Genomic DNA, 26,806 nt, shown 5'->3' on the forward strand with positions numbered 1-26,806 from the left:
TCCAACTGACAACAACATACATCATTCACTTTTTTTTTTAATTAAATTTATATTTGTTTTTCTCACAATTTCACTCCATTATTCATACTTTTACTTTTGAATAATACTCACTCACACGTTTCAATCAACTAGAATAAGAGCCTAGGTTTGCCATGACTCACTCACACTTAATTACACACTTAACTCAGTCTTAAATTCATAAATATTTCATTTATGGATACATGAGGGCGTCTTCACTGTAGTTTTTTTTTTTTCCATGATGGTGTTTATTCACAATTTTTTTTTATAATAAGTTTAAATTATGAATAAGAAAATTTATGTTTTGTGTAAGGGTTATTCTTGCCGATTACCCGTTTGGATCCTTTATTTTTACAAAATAACTTTTAGACCTCATGTTTTGTCAAAAAAGTTAAAAATATGAATAGATAAATTAATTATTTGAACACCATATTTTGGTCGATTACCTGTTTTGACTCTTTATTTTTAAAAATTAATCTATCAACCATGTATTTATTCAAAAGCTTAATATATTTTTTATAAAAAGTAATTTTTATATAATTTATGTTTAATAGTAAGAGTTCGCACTATTTTGAACATTGTATTTTAGTTAATTACCCGTTTGAACTTTAAAAAAAAAAATTAACTTGTGAACCTCGTGTTTTGTCAAAATGTTAAAAATAGGAATATATAGATAGATTATTTCAACTGCATGTATTTTGGTTAATTACCCGTTTTGACCATTTATTATTAAAAACAGACTTTTGGACCCCGCATTTTGTCCAAATGTTAAAAAAATAAATAAATTGATTATTTATTTATTATGATTATATATAAATATTTTTAATTGACATTTATTATAATTATTATTAAAATAAAAAAGAGACAATAGATAAAAATTTTCTCTCAATTAATTAATAGTCATAAATTAGAAAAGTATAATTAAAAATAAGAACAAAAATAATAATATTCAAAATGGTAATAAATTTATATAAAAAAAGAATAAAAAATAGAATAGTCCGAAAAGCTTAGAGAAAAATACCGAATATTTAAAATGGTAAATTTTTTTATATAAAAAAAGAATGAACAACAGAAAAGCTAGACAAAGCTTATAGAGGAAAATACAAAAATGGGAGTCGGAAAATAATTTGAATAAATGTTTATTATTATTAATATTATATTTATAATTTAATTAAATAATTACCATAATTAAATTATAATTTAAATTATATATGCTGTTAAGAAAGAAATGTTAAAGATGTCACAATACTATATAAATATACAAATATAACATTGTATTTTAGAATGACAGCTAAAAAGAAATAATGAGTAGTAAGTCTTATATTATGTTTAATAATAAATTTTGTTTTTATTTTTCTTTTTTAAAAAATATGTTAAGTATTTATTTTGATCATAATAGATGCTATCAAATTTATTATTATTTTTTTATACCCAATAACAAATTTATTATTGGAAGGACAGCACATGGTATCTTAGATCAACAATCTGAGATATTATCACTACAAATTTTTTTAGTTCTAGTGACATTAAATTTTGTGACGAAAGAATAATCATCTTACTTATGTCATTACTAAAAAATTTTTGGCTAAAATTATTAGTCACGAAAATTACAATTTGTTGTCACTAAATGTATTTTTAGTTACAACAAATTTTATCACTAAAAATGATAAGATGTGACTAAAATTACATTAGTGACAATTTGTGATTAAGTATGACTTTTTAGTTACAAGTAATTTTTTGTTGTTATTAAAAGTGACATTTAGTCACACAAAATATAGATTCTGACTAAAATATTATCACTAATGGTTACCTTTATTTGTAGTGGATAGAGGCTGGATAAACAAATTATTCATAGTATATGTCATCAAAATGATCACTCCAATTATATTCTTGGAATAATTTTTATTACTACTAGAATATTTCTAGTATCAATAATTATATTAAATTAATATGACATAAAATATAAACATTGTACTTGCCATACTATTTTCTCCGGCTTTTCTTTATTAGTACTTGACTACTATAGGACTTCTAACGTAACGCTTCCCATCTGACCATTTCAATTGTCCAAACACGTAGTCTTTAGGCTTATCATTATTCCCAACAACTTTTGGCTTCAAAATAATCTCAAATTTCTTTTCTTCACCAACATTGCTAAATTGCAAGCTTGTGGGCTTAACATCAATGGAAACTCCAGCTGGGGCTCTCACATATGCCTTGTAAGTTCCTGGTGGGCCGACATTCTTAACTCTTCTAGTAATTGTCACTGAGTACTGTGAACTAAGATCAGTAACAGCAATGGAAGGGTAGTTGAAGTTGGTTAGAGTGAATGATTTGGAACATTTATAAGGTTTATTGTAGAAAAGCTTAACCGATGTTTCGTTGTAGCCATGAGCACATAAAAAGTTCAAATAATCCTCAATAGTTCTGTCGTAGACAAGTCCAGGGTCCATAGCTCGATTTGGTTGGATGTGACCTGAACCGTATTGAAATGGTGTTGCTTTTTTCATGTTCCAGTCCAACATTGGCCCCTTGTTGTTGTCTTGAACTCTTGCTGCAAATAGATATAATTAGTTTAGTGATCAGAATTAATAAGGAATCCTAGCTTATATATATAGGAGAGTTTTTTTATAGGGCTTCACTTTAAGTCCTGGTAGGGCTCTCAGTGTTCTCGACCCGTGAATATTTTTTGGCGCGAATTTTTTTTATGACCGTGTATATTGTAGCTATTTAGAGCATTAGTAAATTTTCAGAAAATTCTGAATAGTTTACAGTACCGAAAACTAGGTTCAAACATATTGTTGCACGCATGATTAATTTTTTTTATGCGCGGGAAAAGTAACATGTTTGAACCTAGTTTTCGGTATTGTAAATTATTTGGAATTTTCTGAAAATTTACAGGATGCTCTAAACAATTACAATATACACGGTCATAATAAAAAATTGCGCCAAAAACTGTTCACGGGTCAAGAAACCCTGAGAACTTCACCGATAGCCCCTACAGAAAAATTGTCCTATTTATATATACCCGTAGTCATTATGGCTGAATGAATTGCAGCTGGACTCCAATCTGGATGAAGGGTTTTGAGAAGGCCAACGATCCCAGAAACATGAGGGCATGACATTGAAGTTCCAGAGATTACGTTGAATTGGACTCGACGCTTATCGAATAGTTCATCAGTTGGTCCAATAGATTCACTATATGCAGCAATAATATGGACTCCTGGTGCTGTGATATCTGGCTGTATATGTAATAGAAAAAGCTACTTAACATTTCATTAGAGAAATAATAAATATATTTGAATAATAAGAAGAGAATTAGTAAATAAAAACCTTGAGCAAAGCTGGTTGAATGAGGTTAGGTCCTCTTGATGAGAATGAAGCTATAAATGGGGCTGGCTTTACTCCTACTTCAGTCCTTGGTCGAGTCATGTAAGCCATAGGTGCCCGATATATATATTCACAAAAATATATCATAAGTCAAGTCATGAGATTTATTCTATTAATTGTATAACAACGAAAAAGAACCAAATTAATTAGATATATTATTGATTAGTACTTAGTGGTGTTGAGGTATTCAAATATAAATTTGCCTTCAGTGACATTGAGATGAGATGTAGGGAGCACATGAGACTCTGGAGTGATTTCATTCCCAATTAAAACATGATTAACTAGAATCATTCCAACAGCACCCGCAAGAGAAGCTTGATGACCCTTTTCAAGTGTTGAAATTTCATCCCCAACAAGACAAACCAAGATCTTTCCCTTTACCTTCTTTGGATCTAGGCTTTTAGGCCTACAGAATTGTCTGGATAAAACATACAACTCTTTAGTATTAGTGTCTCTACTTTCTATATAGTCAAACTATTTATATATATATATATGAGAATTTTCTTATAGGGCTTTACTTTAAGTCTTATCGGTAGGACTCTTCAGTGTTTTCGACTTGTGAATAGTTTTCGATGCAATTTTTTTTATGACCGTGTATATTGTAGTTGTTTAGAGCATTCTGCAAATTTTCAGAAATTTCTGAATGATTTACAATACCGAAAACTAGTTGCTTTCCACGCGCATAAAAAAAAATTAGTCACGAGTGTAACAATTTAAATTTAGTTTTCGGTACTGTAAACTATTCAGAATTTTTTTAAAATTTGCAGGATGCTCTATATAGCTACAATATATACGGTCATAAAAAAAATCGTATTGAAAACTATTCACGAGTCGAGAATACTGAGAGCTCCATTAATAAGAAGGTTTAAATTGAAGCCCTACAGTAAAATTTTCATACATATATTTATATAATGTTTTCTCTCACAAGACTCATTATACTATACTTACGCTAGCAAAGAATTTTTCACATTTGTAGCTTTTGCATCTGACCCATAGATCAACGGATAAAACTTTTGAGATGGCAAGCCACTTGAAGAAAGACTTACTCCCTGTCATTATATATTACAACATACACTTATTGATTATTATTACAATACGATTTTTTTTTCATAAAGCATAATCAAACCTTGAGAGATTTAAGGATGATGTACTTTTACCTTAAGATGTTTTTTGTTGCCAAGCGAAACATAACTATTGAACTCACGGTCAAGTGTGCTAGCAGCTACTGTTACCATCCACGGTGATAAATTACTTACCGTCTTTGGATCAGGTCCTTCATTGCCAGCTGAGGCAACCACAACAATGTTGTTCATAACAGCATGAAAACTCCCTATTGAAGCCGAGCCATCAAAAAATTCATTAGGTGGACCACCAATGGACGCCGAAATTATGTCAACACCATCACTTATTGCAGCTTCAAATCCAGCCATAACATCAGCGTCGAAGCACGAGCTTTCATCGAGGGGCGGCCAACACACCTTATAAGCGGCCACACGAGCTTTGGGAGATCCACCCTTTGCAGTTCCATTCCCATTGCCGAAGATATTTGCTCCAGGAACAAAGCCACCCCCAGCCGTGGAAAGAGTATGAGTCCCATGTCCATTGTTGTCTCGACTAGTGAATAGGTTTTCCTTACGTACCTCAGGTGGAATGGAAGAGGCGTTCATGGTCTTTAGATGAGCAATATAACCTTTGTTAAAGTACCTTGCTCCTATTAGCTTTCTGATCAACGATCGAAGATGGAGAAGATTAGCATTATCAAAGTATAAAAAAAATGCAAAATTGTGCTTAGTAACATTTTGCTTTGTGAGCTTATCATTTAAATGCCATAATTTAGAATAACATAAGTGCTAAAAGTGATACGTACAAATTACTATATATACATAGTACTTCCATGCATTATATATATATATATATTTATAGGAGCTTCTTACGGGCATCATTTTGCGACCCCTACCCTTCAGTCATTTCCTATTTTCAATACTCAGATAAATTCTAACTCAATTTTTTTTTGTTTGATAGCGCAGATGATAGTTATAGTAGGTTTCTCGTCAATTTTTAAAAAATTACGAATAATTTACATAATGCTGAAATTATATTCAAATAGTATGTTTTCCACTTGTATAAAATATTAGACAAGTGTAGTGTATCTGATTGTTTGAACTCTGATTTTGACACAGTAAATTATTCAAAATTTCTCAAAAATTAATAAGATGTATATTATAACTATAATATACCATATCATATAAAAAAAAATTAAATTATAATGTTTCTAGGTATTGAAAATAAATAACGCCCTACGGTAGAGGCAAAAAAAATCATATATTTTTATACATGGTTAAGAATAAATCACCAGCACAATATTTATATATATATAAATCATACTAAAATTCGTATGATATTTTAGTATAGTTCCTTTTGAATCCTTTTCTTTTAACTATATATATTATTTTATGGTAGTTGACTTATTGACCCTAATTTTTGGAAACACTTAGTGTATTTGATATTTAATCCTCATCCTTTTCTTTTAATTATATTATTATTTTATGATAGTTGACTTATTGACCAAGGATTGCGGCATCCTTACCACCACAACAAACAGGTGGCATGTATAATAAATTTCTTATTTGATTAATTGTACTTTAATTTTTTTCGAAGATAATAAATTTTAAAAATAATATATTTTATCAATTAGAGTAAAAAAGTATGATTATTATATGACCCCACCATTATCCAATAATTTATAATTTTCTTTCTTTTTTTCAAAAGTATTTGTCCTAAAGTTTTTATATCTCTATTGCCTTTTTTTTTTATGAATATATATTTATATACATATAAATGTCTTCTATCACAAAGAATCCAAGGCCTGCAAAAAATTAAAAAAAAATAATGAAAGAAAGAAGAAGTGGAAAAATGAGAACGAACCTATTACATTGAACTTTATCTTTAACGACCGGTTGACAGATTCCGTTCCACTTTGATGGAATTGGTCCAATGCCTTCATACTCACTAAAACTCTTTGATTCATGCCAAACACCTACCAACATATATAGTACTACTCTTTTACACACCTGCTATAAATGCTTCGTTTTCTTCTTCTTTATTCAATGTGTCACTATTATTATTATTATTATTATTATTATTATTTTCTAATCTCTAATGATGAGACCATTATCCAAGTCATCACTCGTTGTATTATTTTCTACTCTTTTATATAAATCTTAGCTAGAGTGCATTATTGGTAATTGTTTTGAGATAATGATTAAACGAATTGAACTTCTATGTGTTATTGGGTCTTCAAAATTAAATAATAATAATAGGAAAAATAATTATTTACCACTGTCTAAGTTTCCAATGATTACATCTTCACCAAAGTGTGCTTTTGTCCAAATAGATTGAGAAGGAATGCGACCACCTTTTCTTTCCAATCCAAGAAATTCCCATGAACGAGTAGTGTGCAATTTCATTCCTTTGCTCAAAAAAACCGATACTACATTTGGATGCTCTGTAATAATAATTAATCAATGGTTACCAACCATAGATAAGTATTAATCATAGTGATTTGGTATAGTAAGTCACCAATAAGTAAATATTTTTTTCTACATTAATTTCGATTTTTTTGCCATAATTAATGGTGTTTCCAATCAATGAGAAACACTAGCTATATTTATAATAAATTGACATGCATTTGAAAAATGAAAAGTTTACAATATTATATTTTTATAATAAATACACGTTTTTTCATCAAGCTAACCCTTCCAAAAATTTGAAAAAATCAAAATTTAATTTTAAAAATATTAATTAACAACTATAAATATGTATCATTAATCTTAATCTAATAATTAATATTAAAATAACTATTAAAAGTACACTTATATATATATAGCATATGAGAAGTTTCGCAAAATAGACATGTTTTTAATAATTCTTTTGTAGAGTAACAATCCCAACTACTCGACAATCTAAAAACGCTCTACACTACTGGAAAGAATACTTTGCAAAGAATTATAAAATGAAGTATATTATTTCACAATAAATAGAAAATATATTATATTATGTATGTCAGCTTACTTCGAATTTCTGCGGCTTCTGACTCACTAAGAAGTGCAGCAAATCCATTAATATGTCTATTATACGAGTAAAAGATGGCATCTTTCGCTTTTTCCTCACTGCACAAGAAAACCAAAGAATTATATATCTCTTCATTTTATTATGATGAGTAAAAAACAATGTATGAGATTGGATTATTACCTTCCTAAGTATGATCCAAGAAGGTTGTAATGAGAATTGGTGGCTCTTTCAAGATCATCTGAGGAAGGTTTCAGACCATGCGAATGTGTACCCATGTACACAATATATGGCTGCATACATACATATATATATACATATAATAAAATTAAAGCTTAATTTAGTTGAATGAAAGAGAAAAGTGAAAAGAGAAAAGAGGGTTTATTATGAGATATATGCTTGCCTTTTTATCAGTGGCTTGAGCTGGTGATTGGAGCAAAATGAAAATAAGAACAATAGAAAGACTAGAAGAAGAAACTACAACACTACAATGTAGTGCCATTGTTTATCTTTGAGAGAAAGATTTAATTGGAGAGAAGGCTGCGGTTTCCCCTTTATTTATAGAAAACATTATTAAAGTAATATCTTATCTTATGGTTCAAAATAAAAAACGTTCCTACCGGACAAAAGACATGTCCTACAGTAAAAACGTTTTATATATATTTATATAGAGTAATGATATGTGCACTTAAACATTACATACAGTGACGTGTCACTGCTTTTTAAAACAGTGAGTCCCAATTTTAATAAATTTGATTGACTATGTTAAACTGTCACATTACTGTGTGTAATGTTTGAGTGTATATTTTAGGTACACATATTATTACTCTTAAAACAATGAGTCTCAGTTTTAATAAATGTGATTGACTAAGCTAAACTGTTACATAACCGTGTGTAATGTTTGAGTGCACATATCATTACTCCATAATGTTTACTAGGAAACAAAAGTAAATGGCCATTATAATGTTTTTTATTTTGGAAAAGAAATGTCCACCAATGTTTCATAAGTAATTTTTTCAGTCACCAGTCCCAAGTGTGTTATATAACGTGTGTGGGCCAAAAAAATAGAATATTGTGTTAATGGGAATAAAAGTAAGAGATTCATTATTGCTTTAAAAAAATAATAATAAATAAAAGTCTATTGCTTTAATTATTTATCTACCACTCGATTGAGATTGAAATTTATTTTTTCTTCTCTTTCAAGATACAATAATACGTTTTCAAAAGAAAAAAAAATACAATAATACAAAAAAAAAAAAAAAAAGAACAAGTAGAAGAGGTTTTAAAGGGAGTTTTAATTTCATTTTTTGGAACAATTTGTATTGACATTTTTAATTGGTGATTTGCTTAAGCTAATACCACGTAAAAAATCGTGTGTTCTTTACTTTATGTTCATTTTTATCTTCTGGTCACAAACTGTTTAAACATATCTGGTTTCTGTTCAAACAGTCTTTGTATCTGTTTAAACATTTCTGTAACAGTTCAACAATTAATTATTTAATTTGAATAATTAAGTTGGTAATCATAAAAAACGGAATTTCAATATATATACTTCATGTCTTATATACTGTATGCTAGGGGTGCACACAAGTCGGATTTTCAAGTTTCGGGTTCATCGGGTCCGGGTTTTACAGGTTTTGGGTTGAGAAAAATGGTACCGAAACCGATTCGAAATTTTCGGGTTTTGGGTTTTACTCGGGTTCGGGTTGGGCTGGACCATTTGTGTTTTGGGCAGAAAAGCCAAATTTTGCAAAAATACCACTTTTTTATATATATATTTTTCAAAACTACCATTTTTTTCTTCAGATTTCGGGGTTTGATTTTGGGTTGGGCTGGGGCTAATGGGTTTTGGGCCGAGAAGCCAAATTTTGCAAAAATACCATTTTTTTACACTTTTTTTCAAAAATACCATTTTTTCGGATTTCGGGTTTGAACCCGAACCCAAGTTTAACACAATTCAAACCTAAACCCGACCCGACTTTTTTTTTTTCGGAGTAAGGTCGGATTTAACCTGAATCTTTCGGGTTTTCCCAAAAACTGAGTTTTCGGGTTACAGATCGAGCGGGTTTGCGAGTTTTTCGGGTCAAATGTTCACCCCTACTTTATGCATTCACCTACTGAAAACTTTCTATTCCTGTAAGTAGAAAGTTGTTTCATGGTCAATGAGTCTGAAAGGGGAAACATTGCTAATGGGGCAACTGACATACTCCTTTATATTATGGCTTTATTATATTTCTTTTAATCTTTAAGTAATTGAAGTATATTATGGTATTAGAATTCAACATTGCAAATTAGGGTTTTAGGTACCATAATTGAAACAGTGCATGTCTATATATGATTAAGCTTAATGTTTTGTAAAATTCTTTTTTGGCTAAACTTTAATTTAGACAAAATATTTTAATTTTTTAAAGAAAAATCAGTAGCATATCTCCATATTGATTTTCGGTTTTATTGGCAATATTTTCAACTGGTTTGGTAATGTGAAAAGATATTTAAGTGTGAATATATTTGTTGCCTTATTTATCTCAAATAATCAATTTTTGGTAAAAATATATTGTGCAAATATCTTGAGATTATTTTCAGGGATTATATGGGATTATGTCTATTCTGGAAATAAAGAAGGTGTCGAAAATAAACATGGTCAAAAGAAACAACCATGTTCATTCTGCCAGATAAAACTGATTACGTTGCTGACTCATCAATTTCCTTTTCTGTCGACACAGAATCCATCTACTGGCTGTTTTCCTAAATCAAAGGAATTCGCAAATTGATTTCAAAGATACCAGAATATGATGGCCTTGGACGATTTCCCTGCCTATAAATACATTGCCAAGGCCTTTGGATTTCTCACCTCTTCCATTTGGAATATTTGTAAACATTATGTTATTTTGAAGAGTGTGTTTATTTGTAGAGATTAAGTTTGTTCACCTTAATCTTTGTGAGAGTGCTGAGTGTACTTGTGGATATCTATCTAGTCCATTATAAACAGATAGTGTCTATTGTGAACGTGTTCATAAGGATCTTCGGGAGAGGATTCTATCTAAGTCTCACTTCGGGAGGAAGTGTGCACTCGCTATTCTTTGAAGGGAGTTCAAGAGAATCAGCGTTTCATCAAACCAGATTCGTAGATAAGAGTACAACAAGATTGCGGCAATAGTTTAAGATGGAGTCTTATATTGTTTAAGTCAATGCTTTTGTACACTTTGTTTCTTTACTAATTGGTTTATTCTCTGGGCGTGGCCCCAAGGAGTAGGTTATCCGGAAGGGTTTCTGAACCTTGTAAAAATTCGCTGTGTTCTTTAATTTTTGCACTGTCTGTTTATTGTGTTCAGTTCTGTCGTGACAAGTTCGGATTCTGTTCCAACAGAACTGCTTTCTGTGTAAACAATTAATTACCATTCCGCATTTTAATTAATTCATGGTTTAATTAATTTGGTAATTACTAAAAACGGAATTTCAGTTTTGTATGGTCCATAACAATTCTACAATTTGTTTTAGATAAAGTGATAATCAATGTAAAAAGAGGAATCATCTTGATTTATTATTTAATTCAAACAAAGTATAATTAATTAAGCAATTTAAGAATCTACTTTTTGTTATATTTCTATCATTGGTGCCCAACATTATAATATCTACGTACAGCTAGCTAGTGTGTGTGTGGTCATGAAAAAAGAATATTGTGTTAATGGGAATGAAATTCAATTGCTTTCTATCTGTCGATCTTTTTATTGGTAAATAATAATTTTGTGTAATTTCTCAATTATTATTATTTTTACCCTAATAACCCTAACTATTATCACTAAGAATGTACCCGTGATGATGCTATTATTGGTTACTACTCCGTACTTATATAAAAAATAATTATATGACAGTAAGTGTTTTTCATTACAATATTTCCATAGCTATAGTACGAAATTATTTTAGAGAAAATTGAAAAAAAAAAAAAAAACCTTTACCTTAAGAACTTAATAATAATGATAATAATAATAAGGGTCAACTGAACGATAACTAATTGAATTTTTAGATAGATGCTATTTTATAGAAAATTATCAAAAATAGGTCAGAGTACAAAATCACTTAAAAAAAAGTAATCATTCTAACTAATTTCTCTAATAGTTATAAATAATAATAAAAATTATATTTACACTTTTGTTTAAGAATTAAAATTATATATAAAATTAAAAAATTAAATTAATTATTCATTAAAATACATTATACGTGATTACAGTCTAAGTAGTAAATTATTAATTAACATTTTTATAATTTAATTTATTGTTGACACTTTAATACTAATTTAAAATTTCAACATTTAAATAATTTTATGATTTAAAATAATGGTTAGGATGATACAGTTTTTAAAATTCAAAGGTGGTGATTGTACCACGACAAGGTTACTTATAAATTTTAAATGGTTCTGTCAAAAACATAATTATATTTCAACTATATATATCTTCACTTTCAAAAATTTCTATGAAATAAATGGATTCAACATCGTGGGAAAAGGCAAAACCACACTCACAAATTGACAATAATAATGAAAATGATAACAAAAATCCACCAATATAATCTTCACACAAAATGCTCCAATCAATTATTTGTTTTTAAAAGCCACAGAAAACATTAAAAGATGTACATATGTTTTTTCACTTTCACTTTAACCCACCAATCAATATATGATGTGGAAAATGATGTCTCATTCAACGTGCACTACTATAAAAACGGGCTTTCCTGACAGTTTTTAACTGTCCTTATTGAACAATGATGAAAGTCGAATAACTGTCGTATTTGCTTATGCTGGCGTAGGAGTAGCTACGCCGACAGTTAATAAGTGTCGTCGTTGCTGGCTACGTCGACAGTTAATAGGTGTCACCGTTGCTGGCAACGCCGACAGTTAATATGTGTTTTCGTTGCTGGCAACGCTGACAGTTAATAGGTGTCGGCGTTCCTGGCAACGCCGACAGTTAGTAAATGTCGTCGTAACATTAAATTTATATATATAAATAATAATATTTCAATATATATATTTTTAAAACTATAAAAATTTTAACAATTGAAGTTTGATATAAATTTAAATAAAAAAATTACTCACATAATTAATTGTTATTACCATAATTTGTAAAAAAATCATATTTATCATAATAAAAATTCATATACATACAACATTTATTCATACAATTGAAATGTAAATAATACATCAAATCCCTATGAGACTAAATAATTCCCAATAAAAATTCATTATTCTCAATGTAAATAATACATCAAATCCTCAATGTACATAATTCTTACAAGCAAAAAGATAATAATACCCAACAACTTAAAGAATAATTTCTTGTTGCCTTGGTTCTCTTATATAATTGTCTTAGTTCTCCTAAATATCCAAGTAGAGTTTTTAGCCTACGATACAGAATAAACATTATTAAAGTCAAACCAAAACTAAAATAAATAATTCAGCTTGCAATTTTTTTTCTTTTGCATATGATGATAATTTAGTATACAATTAAATATGCTAAGTCGATTAGGAAGAGCATGCAACGGAGTTGCAATCAGTTCATTCTCATTGATATGATGTATTATACATATAGAGAGCATAAAACAAGAAATTCATTTCAGACATAGATAAATCGGTCATTGTGTTGCCTTCAAGAATATTTTGTTTGTTGCTTGTCTTGGAGCCCATAATGGCGCTGAGATTTGAAGAGTTCACCAAAGTTCCAATGCAAATGCAGCATATATTGTCCAACTAAATATTAAACCTGATAAATATAGATATATATATATATATGATATGATAATTATCTATTTCACTCTATAAAAATGAAAAATAATGAATAGATATGCTATAACTCAGACCTTGGGGTGATGTATATATTTTTTCTATATATAATTAGAATAGCAACAAGACAAATTTGATGGTTTATAAAACTATATCAATGAATAACTTGAGAAAGTTTCACAAATTCTAGCAGAAAATTAGAACAAAGAAAATTTCCCCAAATAATTTCAAAGAAAATAAAAGATAAAGAATAACACTAACATCATAAATAATAATAAGAAGCCACAGAGCATGATTGATAAAAATATAAAATTCTCCTTCAAGAACTCATTGCCAAAATAATTAAACACCAAAGAAGCCATATCACGAAAAACTCAAAATGTTAAAGAAGCTAAGAAGAAAAAAAGTTCACAAGGTTATACCTCGGAACTAGCTAAATTATAAACTTTACTAGGGATCACTCCAGCATAATATTAGCTGGTAAATATTTGAAAAGATAAAAAAACTAAACAATAATACACCCAAATCATCAATGACTCTAAGATGTTGAAGCTTTTAAGTGATGAATTCTTGCTAATTAATTTATAGACAAAGCACTACTATAAAAATGGGTTTTCCCGACAGTTTTTAATTGTCGCTATTGAGCAATGACGACAGTCGACTAACATCGTACTTGCTTATGCCGGCGTAGGGATAGTTACGCCGACAGTTAAACACTATAACTGTCGGCGTAGAGTCCCGCTAAACAATTACGACAGTCAACAGAATTGACTGTCGTGGTTGAGTGTCAGAATAACCCAGTTTTGTAGTAGTGAAACAATTAACTACATTTATAGACAGAATATGACACTGTATTTCCATTATAACTATAGTACATCAATAATTTAATTTTGTGGAATTAATATTTACTGATCCAGTACTTTCTTTTGGATAGTGGGACATGGAATACTAGCCCTAGGGAAAAGTACCAAGAAAAACTACAGAAAATACTATGTGCCAAAAATGTGACTTTGAAGATATGTGATATATATTTGAAATGATGAGAATCCAAACACAAAAAACATATATAGCTTAAATTTTAGTGTATCAAGTGATAAAGAAAAATTAATATGGATCGTTACCCATATTTTTTATTTATTTATTATTCATCTTATTATAAGTATATTTTTTAAACTGACATTAAATTTTATTTTCTAACTATAGGAAAGTTTAATTAATGTCAGTTAAATAATATATATATACATATAAGAAGGATATTTTTTTATTGACAAAAATAAAAGGGGGACAAATTTTAATTTGTGTGCTGTATTTTTGTAGCACATATATTTATAAGTGTAGGGTTTTCGATAAAGTGATGATGTGCGAAGCATTTTGATTTTTTTGACAGGACTCAATTAACGTTAAATAGAATTAAAGTAATTATTTAGATTCCTTGTCACTTTAATTTGAGATATGGCTCCAAGACTCTTTGTTCACCTAAATTGTTTATAATTGAATCAATTAAATTGATTGATATGGAATAATTGTACCATAATGTTTAAAAAGTATCTTCTAAAGTATGTAGTGTCGGTTAAAACTTAAGATACACAAGCCTAAAATGAAAAAAAAATGTTTATATTGTTACTAAAGTGTTTGTGGCTAGAAGTAAATCACACTACAACAAAAATCAGTTTTAGGGGCGACAATATCAAGGGCGACGTAATGTTAAGTTTTCAATTTTGCAAACATTTTATAAATGTCGAAACTGGAATATGTTGGATGCAATTTAATAAGAGTAAAATAAGTCCAATAGTCTAGTTGAGTCCCTACCTCTTTAGAATTTAATTCGAACCCAAAGCAACGCTCCTAAGCTTATCGATGATCTTAGAATGATTTAGTCCGGTTTTAATATCACGTTTTTCCTACGTGCACCAAATGAACAAACGATTATCATCATAGTATTCCTTATTCAAAATCGTGTCCAATGACATATAATATGACCATATTTAAAATTTCAAGTTCCGGAAGCTCACCCAAGCGGTGCACTATAGCGGTTGGTGGCGGTACTGGAAACGTCGACGAATATATGCATGGCATATATCAAAACCATCCTCTCGATGAGTACATCACGAAAGTAAAGCTCCTCCGCCCAAATGACCTCCGGTGTCGCCGAAAAACGCTTCCAAAGGGCGGAGATACCCAAAATCTTGCCGGAGAAAAACAGCGAGTTGACCGGAATGAATTAGTGGGTTTTGTTCCTCTCTTCATGCTGGTTCCAAAGGTACCAACCACTTGCCAAGTGGTGGTCGGATTTGGCCGGAAAACACAGTCAAAATTGACGGACCAAAACTTTGACTGACTATTCCGAACAACTTACGGCGAATTGGGCAGTGCCGCTTGGTGGTTGAGGTCGCCGGAGCAAGGTGAATCCAATGAGCCGCCGTATGCCGAAAATGGTGGTTTCCGGAGGTTGGGTCTTAGTGGTGGTGGTGTGTTGTCGTGGAGAGAAGAGAGAAAGAAGAGAAAAAGAAGAGAGAGAGGGCAATCGGGGAAAGAGAAAGAAAAGAAGGAAAAGGAAAAGGAAAAGAAAAGAAAAAAAAGACTCTTTTCACTTAAGTGGGTCCCACCCATTTATATATATTTTTTTCTCAGTCATTACATTCTTCCCTCCTTAAACAAATTTTGTCCCGAAATTTTCCGACTCTGACTCTCCAATAACCTCGTCTTCTCTTTGGTTCTGCCATAAGACTTTGACTACGAGAATTCCTCTATCCCTTATCACCTTTAACTATCTCGCTAGGATTCTGATAGGTTGTTCTTCACATGTCACGTCCTCTTAAAGAGGGATAGCCTCATACTCAATGATGTGCGATGGGTCTGGAGTATACTTCCTCAGCATCGACAAATGGAACACAATTTGAACATGCCCCAACCGCGCTGGTAAGTTTAATCGATAAGCGACCTCCCCATCCCTCTCGATAACCTCGAAAGGTCCAATATACCTCAGGACTAGCTTACCCTTCACTCCAAATCTCGTCACACCAAGCATGGGAGCAACTTTCAAGAAGACATAGTCACCAACCTCAAACTCAACTTCTCATTAGAGGAGATCAGCATAACTCTTCTGACAACTTTGAACGAAATCCAAAATCCAAAATACAAGAACAAAGCATGTCCTCCATAGTTCGGATAGCCCTCTCAAATTGTCCATCTTTCTGAGGGTGGTGAGCGGTGCTCAAGTTAAATTCAGTTCCTAAAGCTTCATGCAATGCTCTCAAAAACCTTGATATAAATTGAGGATCTCTCTCAGAAACAATGCTGGAAAGCAGCCCATGCAGTCGAAGTATATTACCCACATAAAGTCGAGCTAGTTCAGAAACCTTACAATCCTTCCTAATTTGAATGAAATGAGCAGATTTGGTCAAATGTTCGACAACCAACCGGACAGTGTCATGCTTTAATGGTGTTAATGGTAATCCCATCCAAAGTCCATCGTGATCTCATCCCACTTCCATTCTGGTATAGGTACAGGTTGAAGCAACCTTGAAGGTCTCTGGTGCTCAGATTTAACCTGTTGGCAAACCATACACTTAGCTACAAAGTTAGCCACACCTCTCTTCATACTTTCCCAACAATATTGTCTTTTCAAATCTTGGTACATCTTTGTGTTTCCAGGATGTACAACAACCTTAGACCTATGGGCCTCAATCATAACAGACTCTCTAAGATCAGGGATATTTGCAACGACTATTCTTCCCTTATGGTATACGAATTCTTCAGCATTTACTGTCCATCCATCTAATTGCTCACCGTTTTGGATTCGATTCTAGATAAGTCTCAATTTCTCATCTTGCCACTGACATTGCTTAACTTGTTGAAGTAGCACTGTGTAGAAACCGCATTTGCTTTTCCATGAGGATATTTCAAAGTGAAATCATAATTTGCCCTCTACTCGACCCTTCTTCTTTGCCTCAAATTCAAATCTTTTTAAGTAAGGATATACTTTAAACTCTTATGATCAGATTATAATTCAAACTTTTCCCCATATAAGTAGCATCTCCACATTTTCAAGGCAAAAATCACTGCTGCAAGTTCCAAGTCATGTGTGGGGTAGTTCTTCTCATGTGTCTTATATTGGCGTGAAAGATAGGCAACAACCTTGCCATTTGGCATGAGAACTCCACCTAAACCAATACTACCAGAAGCATCAGTAAATACCATAAACGGTTCATCACTATTAGGCACAGCGAATAGTCATCGTAGTCAATCTTGGCTTAAGTTCTCTAAAAGCTTCTTCACAACTGTCATCCCACACGAACTTTAAATCCTTTCTTGTTAGCTTTTTCAAAGGCATAGAAATTCGAGAAAAATTCTCCACAAAGCGACGATAGTAACCTACTAACCCAAGAAAAATTCGAATCTTAGTAAGGTTCTTCGATTTTTCCCATTGTAAGATAGAATCTATCTTCGCATGAATTCACAGTAATGTCCTCTTGATATTTTACATGCCCTAAGAATTTGACCTCAGTCCTCCAAAAGTCACATTCTTCTTTCTTAGCATATAATTGATGGTCCCTCAAAGTTTGCAACACAACTGTTTAATGTTCTGTATGGTCCTCAGGTGTCTTGGAATACACTAAAAGGTCATCAATAAAAATAACCACAAACTTATCCAAATAGGGTCTAAAGATTCTATTCATAAGGTCCATGTTAAAGGTGCATTCGTTAACCCAAATGGCATCACCAAAAACTCAAAGTGTCCATAACGCGTTTTGAAATTAGTTTTAGGAATCTCCTCTTCCTAAATCCTCAATTGATGATAGCCTGAGCTTAAGTCAATCTTGGCAAAACACTTTGAACATTTGAGCTGATCAAACAACTCATATATCATTGGCAATGGATACTTGTTCTTAATTTTCATCAGAATTAATTTCTTATAATCGATGCACAATCACAAGGATCCATCAGATTTCTTGGCAAACAAAACTGGAGCTCCCCATGGGGAAGTACTGTTCCTGATGCACCTTATTCATTAGCTCATCCAATTGCTTCTTCAATTCATCCAACTCTGCAGGTGCCATGCGATAAGGGGTAGTAGAAACTGGTGGAGTCCTGGGAATCAAATCAATGCAAAACTTGGTCTCTCTATCAGGTGGTAGTCCTGGCAAATCCTCAGGAAACATATCTCGAAAGCCACTAACCACTGATATCCAAGGAAACTTGTTTAGAGGCCTAGACTCATCCTCAATTGCAAACAGACTCCCATAACACTCTAAGTTTCTTTTCCCACCTAAACATGCCTTAAGGATAGGATTATGCCTTACTGCATTTATGTTGGATCGATATACAATGAAATCTCCACTTGGAGTTGAGTCACCCTTTTGCGTGAGCAATCAACAAGGGCTTGGTACTTAGACAACCAATCCATGCCAAGAATCACATCAAATTGTCCTATAGGTAACACCATCAGGTTTCCTAATAAATTATGCCATTCAAACACAATACAACCAATTTGCAGATGGTTGATACTTCACCATGCCCTCCCAGGTACACTCAACTGCAATGTAGGACTAAAAGTTTCCCAACTCAAACCCAACATGCTAGCAAACATTAATGATATACAAGAATGAGATGCACCAGTATCAAATACTACATGAGCCCAAAAGTGTGAGATAAGAACCGCACCATCCACAACTCCCTGGCATGCTCGAATCCTGCCAGTATGTCGGCCTCGTTGCTCCCTGGCCATAAGACTTTGTAAGTAGCCACACGAGCTTTTGGAGAACCACCCTTAGCGGTACCATTTCCAAATCCCAAAATATTTGCTCTGGGGACAAAGCTACCCCCAGATGTGGAAAGAGTATGAGTCCCATGTCCATTTGTGTCTCGACTAGTGAAAAAGTTTTCCTTAGGTATAGAGGCGTTGGACATCTTTAGTTGTGTCAGAATGCCTTTGCTAAAGTACTTTGCTCCTATTATCTTCCTATGGTGGAAATTGGAGAGCAAGTAAAATAATCTATAGAATATGTATATATATATGTGTGTGTTTATATATGTATGTATTAAGCTATCAAAACTTTCATGCCTGCCTGACAAAATAAATAAATTTATGCATAACGTAGTTGTGAAATCATATGTTATTTTGATTAAAAAAATTAAAGATTTAGACTACTTTAACCCAAATGCATCCCTTAAGTATGCTGGACTATATAACTAATAATTATTGGTTTTATGTCAATGTTTTTCTACCCTTAATCCCAAAACAAATCATATACATATATATGTATATGTATATGAAATACAATTCATAGAAATATGTATATGAAAAAGAAAAACAATAAAAAGTAGAAATAAGAGGATCAACCTATTGCAATGAATTTTATCTCCAATGGTTTGTTGACAACTTCCACGCCACCTTGATGGGATAGGTCCAATTCCTTCGTACTCGCTAAAGCTTTTTGATTCAGGCCAAACACCTATACCAACCAACTCTCACCACATTTAAAATTAATTATCTAGAAAATAAAGAAAAGGAAAAAAATTCAAAAATTTAAAAAAAAAAAGAATATATATATATTTATGGAGCTGATTTTGTTAATCATTGAAAGAATAAACACTTCAAACCAAGCCTCTAAAGTACATTAATATAGGCATTCCATTTTTTTTTTACTAAAATGGGATTAAATTTATTGCCTATATATATATTTAGAGAGAGAGAGAAAGTACCAGTGTCCAAGTTTCCAATAATTACATCTTCACCAAAGTGTGCCTTGTTCCAAATAGATTTAGAAGGAACGACTTCGTTATATCTTTCCAATCCAAGAAACTTCCATGAACGAGTTGTGGCTGGTTTCCCTTCTTTGCTTAGGAAAACCGATATCACATTTGGATGCTCTGTAATAATCAACATTGCATATAGTTAAATCAATTCTTAAAAATTAGTTAACATAATAACAACAAAAATAAAATGCTTACTACGAATTTCTGCAGCTTCTACTTCATCAAGAATTGCAGCAAAGCCATTAATATGTCTATTATACGAGTAAAAGATGGCATCCTTTGCCTTTTCCTCACTACACAACAAGAAAATTACAAACAAGAGTATGTATATATTGTTAGAGAAAATATCCCACGTGGAAAGTGTGTGGGTATTTTCAATAATTTATAAGAGTATGAGTTACTCACCAATTGGTTTTGAGATGGAATCACATACTTCTTACCATGCACCATATTATACTTCTAAAGCCAAAAGAAAACTCTAACGAGAATCTATCCGATCCAAATCTAAAAACCTCTCCAAAAGAGCCCTTTGTGATTTAGGGATAGTGAGTCAAAGAGAGCCAACGAGGCACTTGCGATCGAGCCGTCCAAGATTGTTGAGCAAAAATAACCACCATCTTAAGGGAAGATGTTAGAGAAAATCACCAATTGATTTTGAGATGAAATCCATACTTTTTACCATACACTATATTATACTTCTAAACCACTTTCCATATTCTAACATATATTTGAGAAAACAAAATCATAACAAAGTATAGGCATTGTTAACGTATGTACCTTCCCAAGTAAGATCCAAGAAGGGTGTAATGAGAATTTGTGGCCCTTTCAAGATCATCTGAGGAAGGGTTCACACCATGGGAATGTGCTCCCATGTACACAATATATGGCTGCATGAATACATTGATTATAGCATAATTAAATTTCATGTGAATCAACACACAAAATAAAAGACTGTATTATTATATGCATGAATGAATACATTTTAACATAAACTTCATATAAATGAAGACAAAAAAGACTATATATATATGTAAATATAGGCTTGCCTTTTTTTCAGAGGCTTCGAGTGGTGATGATATAAGCAAAGTGAAAATGAGAAATATTGAGAGAAGAGAATAAGAAGAAGAAACAACACTAGAGTGTGGTGCCATAGTTTAATATTTAATTAATGTTTATTTTTATTAAAATTTAGTTGCATAATGTTAATGTTAATTTTTTTTAATCTTAATTTTAAAATATATTATTTATATAAAAAAAACATAAATTACTCAAAAATTGAAAAAAAATTAAAAAAAATACAGAAAAATTAAAAACAACTAACAAATATTATTAAAAACATATTTTTTAATTTTAATTTTAATAATGATTAAAACTAACAAATATTAAATTTAATTTTTTTAATTTTAATAATGGTTTTCTAATAATATATTTGTTAATTTTATTTAATCAGAACTAACAAATATTATTTTTTTACATATTAATTTAGTATTTATTAAATTACATATTTTACTTATGCTTTGTTGAATAGTTTTATTAATTCAAACAAAATTTCTAAGATTTGTTTAAAATTTATTTATTTACTTTAGGATTTAATTATTACTTAAATTATTTAATTAATGTTTATTTTTATTAAAATTTAGTTGCATAATGTTAATGTTAATTTTTTTTAATGTTAATTTTAAAATATATTATTTTACTTATCAATTCACTATTTATTAAATTAGAAATTTTATTGAGTACTTCTACTAATATTCACAATATCTCTAAATTTTACAATTCTATAAAAAATTCGGCAGCATAACGACTATATTTTCATCTATTCCAAAATTTAAAATCCTGCAAATAAGACATAAAAAATATCCAGACCCAGATCATGCAGAGAACATTACAAATACATTTTAAACGACTATATAATTTATAATTATTAGTCTAAATTTTATTAATTATTCAATTTTCTAACCAAAATATTAAAATTCTACTAAAAATTAACAACAACAAATTAATCATCAATATTCATAAAATTTGAATTTTTACTACTAACATAACCAAAAAAAATTAAAATTGACAACAACAACATACTAACATTACCACCAAAATTTTCAAATTAACACTCAAATATTTAATATATTTACTAATATGTTTAATACACATAAAATTCACCAAAACAACATAGAATTTATTTTAAAAAAAATACTAATTACTCATATAACAATTTTCTAATTCCTAATATCATTTTTACTAATACTTATTTTGAAAACCTAAAAATAAATACATTCTATCTAATATAATAATTTCAGATTTTTATTAAAATTAATATTATATTATTTATATAAAAAAACATAAATTATTCAAAAATTGAAAAAAAATTAAAAAAAATTAAAAAAACTTACCAATGCCTTCAATATCTTGCTAGCAATCTCTTTAGTCCAACAAAAACCGAATACCCAACCTTCAAACAAAAACTACAAAATATCATTATACAATTTCATAAATATATATATAAAAAAAAATGAATAAATAAACCATACCTTCAACAAATACACAGAAATCCCTTCACCCTTGGCAATTTTGAGGCTTAAAACCGAGCTTTTTGGGAGGAAAACGGAGGAAAATGGCGGAGGGAGGCGGACGGCTCGGAGAAAACCAAGAGAAACTAGAGAGGAAGGAGAAGGGGCTTCGCGGCTGTGGGGTATATTTATAAACCCTCTACCGAGAACATGTTCTCGGTATAGGTTCTCGGTATAGCAACTAAACCTATTTAAAACCGCGAAAATGTCCCGCGCATATGAAATGTCTATACCGAGGACATGTTGTCGGTATAGTGTTCTCGGTATAGAACCTTTCTTTTGTAGTGTCAAGAGATTCAATTGTGGATGGAACAGGGCTGCGGTTTTCTCTTTATTATTTATAGAATACGAAAGTGAGTAACATAAGTTATTGCATCTCCCATGTGAACTTCTATGAAAAAGTTTGAAAAAATAATATAAAAAATCAAATTAATATGATTTTTTATATATAAATTATATTAAAATAAATTTTAGTGATCGATGGATCACTTTTCGCATATAATGTTGTTTTTTTATCGCCGCTATATTGATCCAATTATACCTTTTTTTTTTCTTCCTTTCAAATAGGAAGGAATAAGAAAAGAGGAGTGAGATATTATTAAAAAAATCTATAGATGTAAGAGAAGACATTTTAGCAATATATGTAAAAAAAAAATTATAAAACAGAAAATCTGATGGAGTATATCCTTTTTCTTTTAACATTGTTCGTTATGTTTTAAATAAATATACATTTATACAATTCATTATGAGTACTCTAAAAGGAATTAATCATCTCAATTTTTAATTACATATTCAAATAAATAATTGAAGTCATGGCATGGCATGGTTGAAAAAAAAAACAATATAGACTTTTTTTTTTGGTAAATCAGCAAGCTTGTATTAATCACAACAACTACTTACAAACATCAATCAATACAGACACCAAACACAAAACAAAACAACTAAACTACATTAATTACAATATAACTCCCTCACCCAGATCAAATCCTCCTTACCAAGATTCCTATCAAATAACAATCTCAATCTACCACAAATATCTGCTTTAATGTTCTGAGAGACACAAGAAATTAAAGGGACCTGATGAGACCAAAAAGCTGAGTTTCTAGCCAACCATATGTGGTACACACAGGCAGCAAGAGAACACAGATACACTCTTCTTTTACAATCAGACTGTCTGCAACGCCTTATCCAATTCATCAAACCAGTCAGCTCGCATTGGTGTGATCCAATTCGTAACCAGTTCAATATAGAGATTAGACAACTCTTACTAAACTGGCAATCAAAAAATAAGTGTCTGTGGCTTTCATCAAACTGACCACAGATGACACAAGTAGAGTCTTGGGCTATTCCAAACCGAAAAAGTCTGTCTTTAGTAGGCATCCTCTGCTTTAACACCAACCAAGAGACAAACTTATGCTTTGGTATGCCTAATCTATCCCAGATAGCAGCAAATTTCCATCTGATCTGGGAGGTATTCTTCATCAACTTATACAAGTTGGCTATACTATAATGATCCCAGTTGAGCATAGTTCCTTGATAAGACTCCTTGAACTCCTCCTTAATCCTTACAATTCTTTGCCAATACCAGCTGCTGGAGCTAGGCGCTGTATAGCTCCACCAATCTTCTTGTTTTAAGTAAATCGCATGAATCCATTTCACCCACAAGTTCTCTTCTTTTTTTGCTATAGCCCAGACATGTTTTCCAATGGCACACCTATTCCATAGCCCCACATCTCTGAACCCCAGCCCTCCTCTCTGCTTAGGAAGAGTTACTTCAGCCCAGGAAACTCTCCCTTTCCCATTCAATCTGTCACCACCATTCCAAAGGAAGCTTCTGCAAATCTGATTGATTCTCTTTATCACAGTTTGAGGCAAAATAACTATTTGGGACCAGTAATTGTTTATGGAGAGTAAAACAGAATTTATGAGGACACACCGGCCAGCATAGGACAGATTCCTAGAACTCCAAATTCTCAACCTTTTCACCATCTTATCCACCAAACATTCACACTCAGATATAGAAATTCACTTATTACTAATAGACATCCCTAAATACAAGAAAGGGAGACTACTTCTCTGAAAACCAGAAGCCTCTGTTAGATGATACCAGTCCTCCTCTTTCATCCCAGCTCCATAAATGGCGGATTTCTTCTGGTTAGCCTTCAACCCAGAGGACTTCGAAAATAATTGGAACCCTCTTTATAGCATATACGCTGCTTTGAAATCCCCCTACTGAACAACAATAAATCATCTGCAAAGCACAAGTGAGTTAATTGCAAACAGCCACATCTAGGATGATAGTGAAAGTCAGAGTGTAAAGCTACTCTAGCTAGTATTCTAGATAAGTACTCCATCCCAATCACAAACAAAAGAGGGGACATTGGATCCCCTTGCCTTAAACCTCTTCTAGCCTGAATCAAATCTGAAGGGGTCCCATTAATCACAATCGAGAATCTAGCTGTTGAGACACAAACCATAACTAATTGAATAAACTGGGTTGGAAATTTAAGAGCAGCCATCATTTCTTGTAAGAAGTTCCAATCTAGGGAGTCATAGGCCTTCTGAAGGTCAATCTTAACAAGGCAAGCTGCTTTAGCATTTTTCCTTCCATACTCTCTAACCAAATCCTGACATAGCATAATATTATGAGCTATGTTTCTTCCTTTGATAAAACCACTCTGGTTTTCAGAAATAATCCATGGAAGAATCTCCCTGAGCCTATTACAAATCAGCTTTGTTGCAATCTTATATACCACATTACAACAAGCTATAGGCCTAAAGTCACTCACATTCTTAGGACAACTCGACTTAGGGATAAGAATGATATTGGTAGTATTAATTTCTTTAAGTATCCTCCCCGAGTGAAGAAATGAGAGAACTGCCTGAATAAGATCATTACCAGTGACTTCCCACGTTTGTTTATAGAACGCACTACTGTACCCGTCTGGCCCAGGAGATTTTTCATCAGGGATTGAAAAAAGAGCAGCTCTGACCTCCTCTGGAGTATAACTTCCACACAAAAACTCAGCTTGCTGTGATGATACAGTAGCTCCTTGCTGCACTACTGAATTCAAAACAGATCTTCTCCCACTCATTTCTGTGCCAAGTAACTCAGTATAGTAATCCTTAAAAGCTTGTTGCACATCTTCCTGCCTATCCAACCAATTACCCTTCATATCCCAAATAGAGTATATGGCATTCTGAATATTTCTGTACCGAATACTATTATGAAATAATTTTGTGTTCTCATCTCCTTGTTTTAACCACTCCTCTTTGACCTTCTGCTTGAGGAAATGGATCTTATTGTTGTTAGCTTCCTGATACTCCTTCCTTCTAGTGATCTCCTCTTCAATCAGTTGGCTAACAATATAGACTTTTATTATTATTATTATTATTATTATTATTATTATTTGTAGTGGTGTGTGTGTGGAGATTGGAGAATGGTGTGGATAAGGGTGCATGTGATATTTTTCACGAAGAGAACACAATGTGAAACCCTGCTATAATGGCCGAGAAAGGGAGAGATGAGAAAAATATAATAGAGGAATTGGAGAATGTAATTATAAGAACATGACACTTCAATATCCCCACTATATTTCATTCCTAAGGGGGTGTTTGGTATGAGGTTTGGGTTTGGGAGAGAAGAGTTAGAGGAGGTTTAGATTAAATGAATGTTAAACTCAAGTATTTAAAAGAGTTAAGATTACCCTCAAATCAAGTTAAAAAATAGGACTCACTTGGACACACAAACCCCCAAGCCATTAAAAATAAATTTATCAAACATGGGTTAGATTTGACATTTCCATTCCCACCAAACCAAACCCTCATACCAAACACCTCTTAAGTGTTATAACATGTGTGGGTAAAAAAAGAAGAAGAATATAACAATCCTATTTAATTTATTCTGCATATTAGGATTTTTCACACGCCTTTAGAATTTCTTATATATATCTAGTATCAAGAACCACGCTATATATACCTCTACCTTGATTATATTTCAAAATACATGTCTGATATCTATAGTTTTTGATTTTGGCTGATTAATTCAGCTCACAAATTTTTAGTCATTTGATGACCTTCAATGCCTTCAACTTTTTATCTGAATAAGGTGAAATGTTTGAGACCCAATATATCTTATTAGTAGTAGTAGGAGAAATCATGGTTTTTATATTTGTGTGGTTGTGGATGAATCCTCAATATGTAGTATATTGAGTTGGAGTGTTGCTATTCG

At 31.6% G+C, this 26,806-nt stretch overlaps 2 protein-coding genes across 2 annotated transcripts; both read right to left on the reverse strand.

The window, feature by feature from the left end:
- Nucleotides 1–1,879: 1,879 nt before the first annotated feature.
- Nucleotides 1,880–7,997, reverse strand: LOC133783431 (subtilisin-like protease SBT5.3). The gene is made up of 11 exons (XM_062223054.1): nucleotides 7,880–7,997; nucleotides 7,660–7,769; nucleotides 7,480–7,577; nucleotides 6,746–6,913; nucleotides 6,334–6,445; nucleotides 4,566–5,130; nucleotides 4,357–4,457; nucleotides 3,574–3,826; nucleotides 3,352–3,462; nucleotides 3,047–3,260; nucleotides 1,880–2,572 (listed from the first exon to the last, which is right to left on the reverse strand). The coding sequence occupies exons 1-11, from the start codon at nucleotides 7,976–7,978 to the stop codon at nucleotides 2,025–2,027; spliced, it is 2,379 nt and encodes a 792-aa protein (XP_062079038.1). The 5' UTR covers nucleotides 7,979–7,997; the 3' UTR covers nucleotides 1,880–2,024.
- Nucleotides 7,998–16,064: 8,067 nt separating this feature from the next.
- Nucleotides 16,065–17,449, reverse strand: LOC133786130 (uncharacterized). Its single transcript, XM_062225343.1, has 5 exons — nucleotides 17,312–17,449; nucleotides 16,917–17,054; nucleotides 16,738–16,799; nucleotides 16,389–16,621; nucleotides 16,065–16,321 (listed from the first exon to the last, which is right to left on the reverse strand). The coding sequence occupies exons 1-5, from the start codon at nucleotides 17,447–17,449 to the stop codon at nucleotides 16,065–16,067; spliced, it is 828 nt and encodes a 275-aa protein (XP_062081327.1).
- Nucleotides 17,450–26,806: the final 9,357 nt, after the last annotated feature.

The sequence above is a fragment of the Humulus lupulus genome, chromosome 6 (genome assembly GCF_963169125.1).
Source record: "Humulus lupulus chromosome 6, drHumLupu1.1, whole genome shotgun sequence".
Classification (NCBI taxonomy): domain Eukaryota; kingdom Viridiplantae; phylum Streptophyta; class Magnoliopsida; order Rosales; family Cannabaceae; genus Humulus; species Humulus lupulus.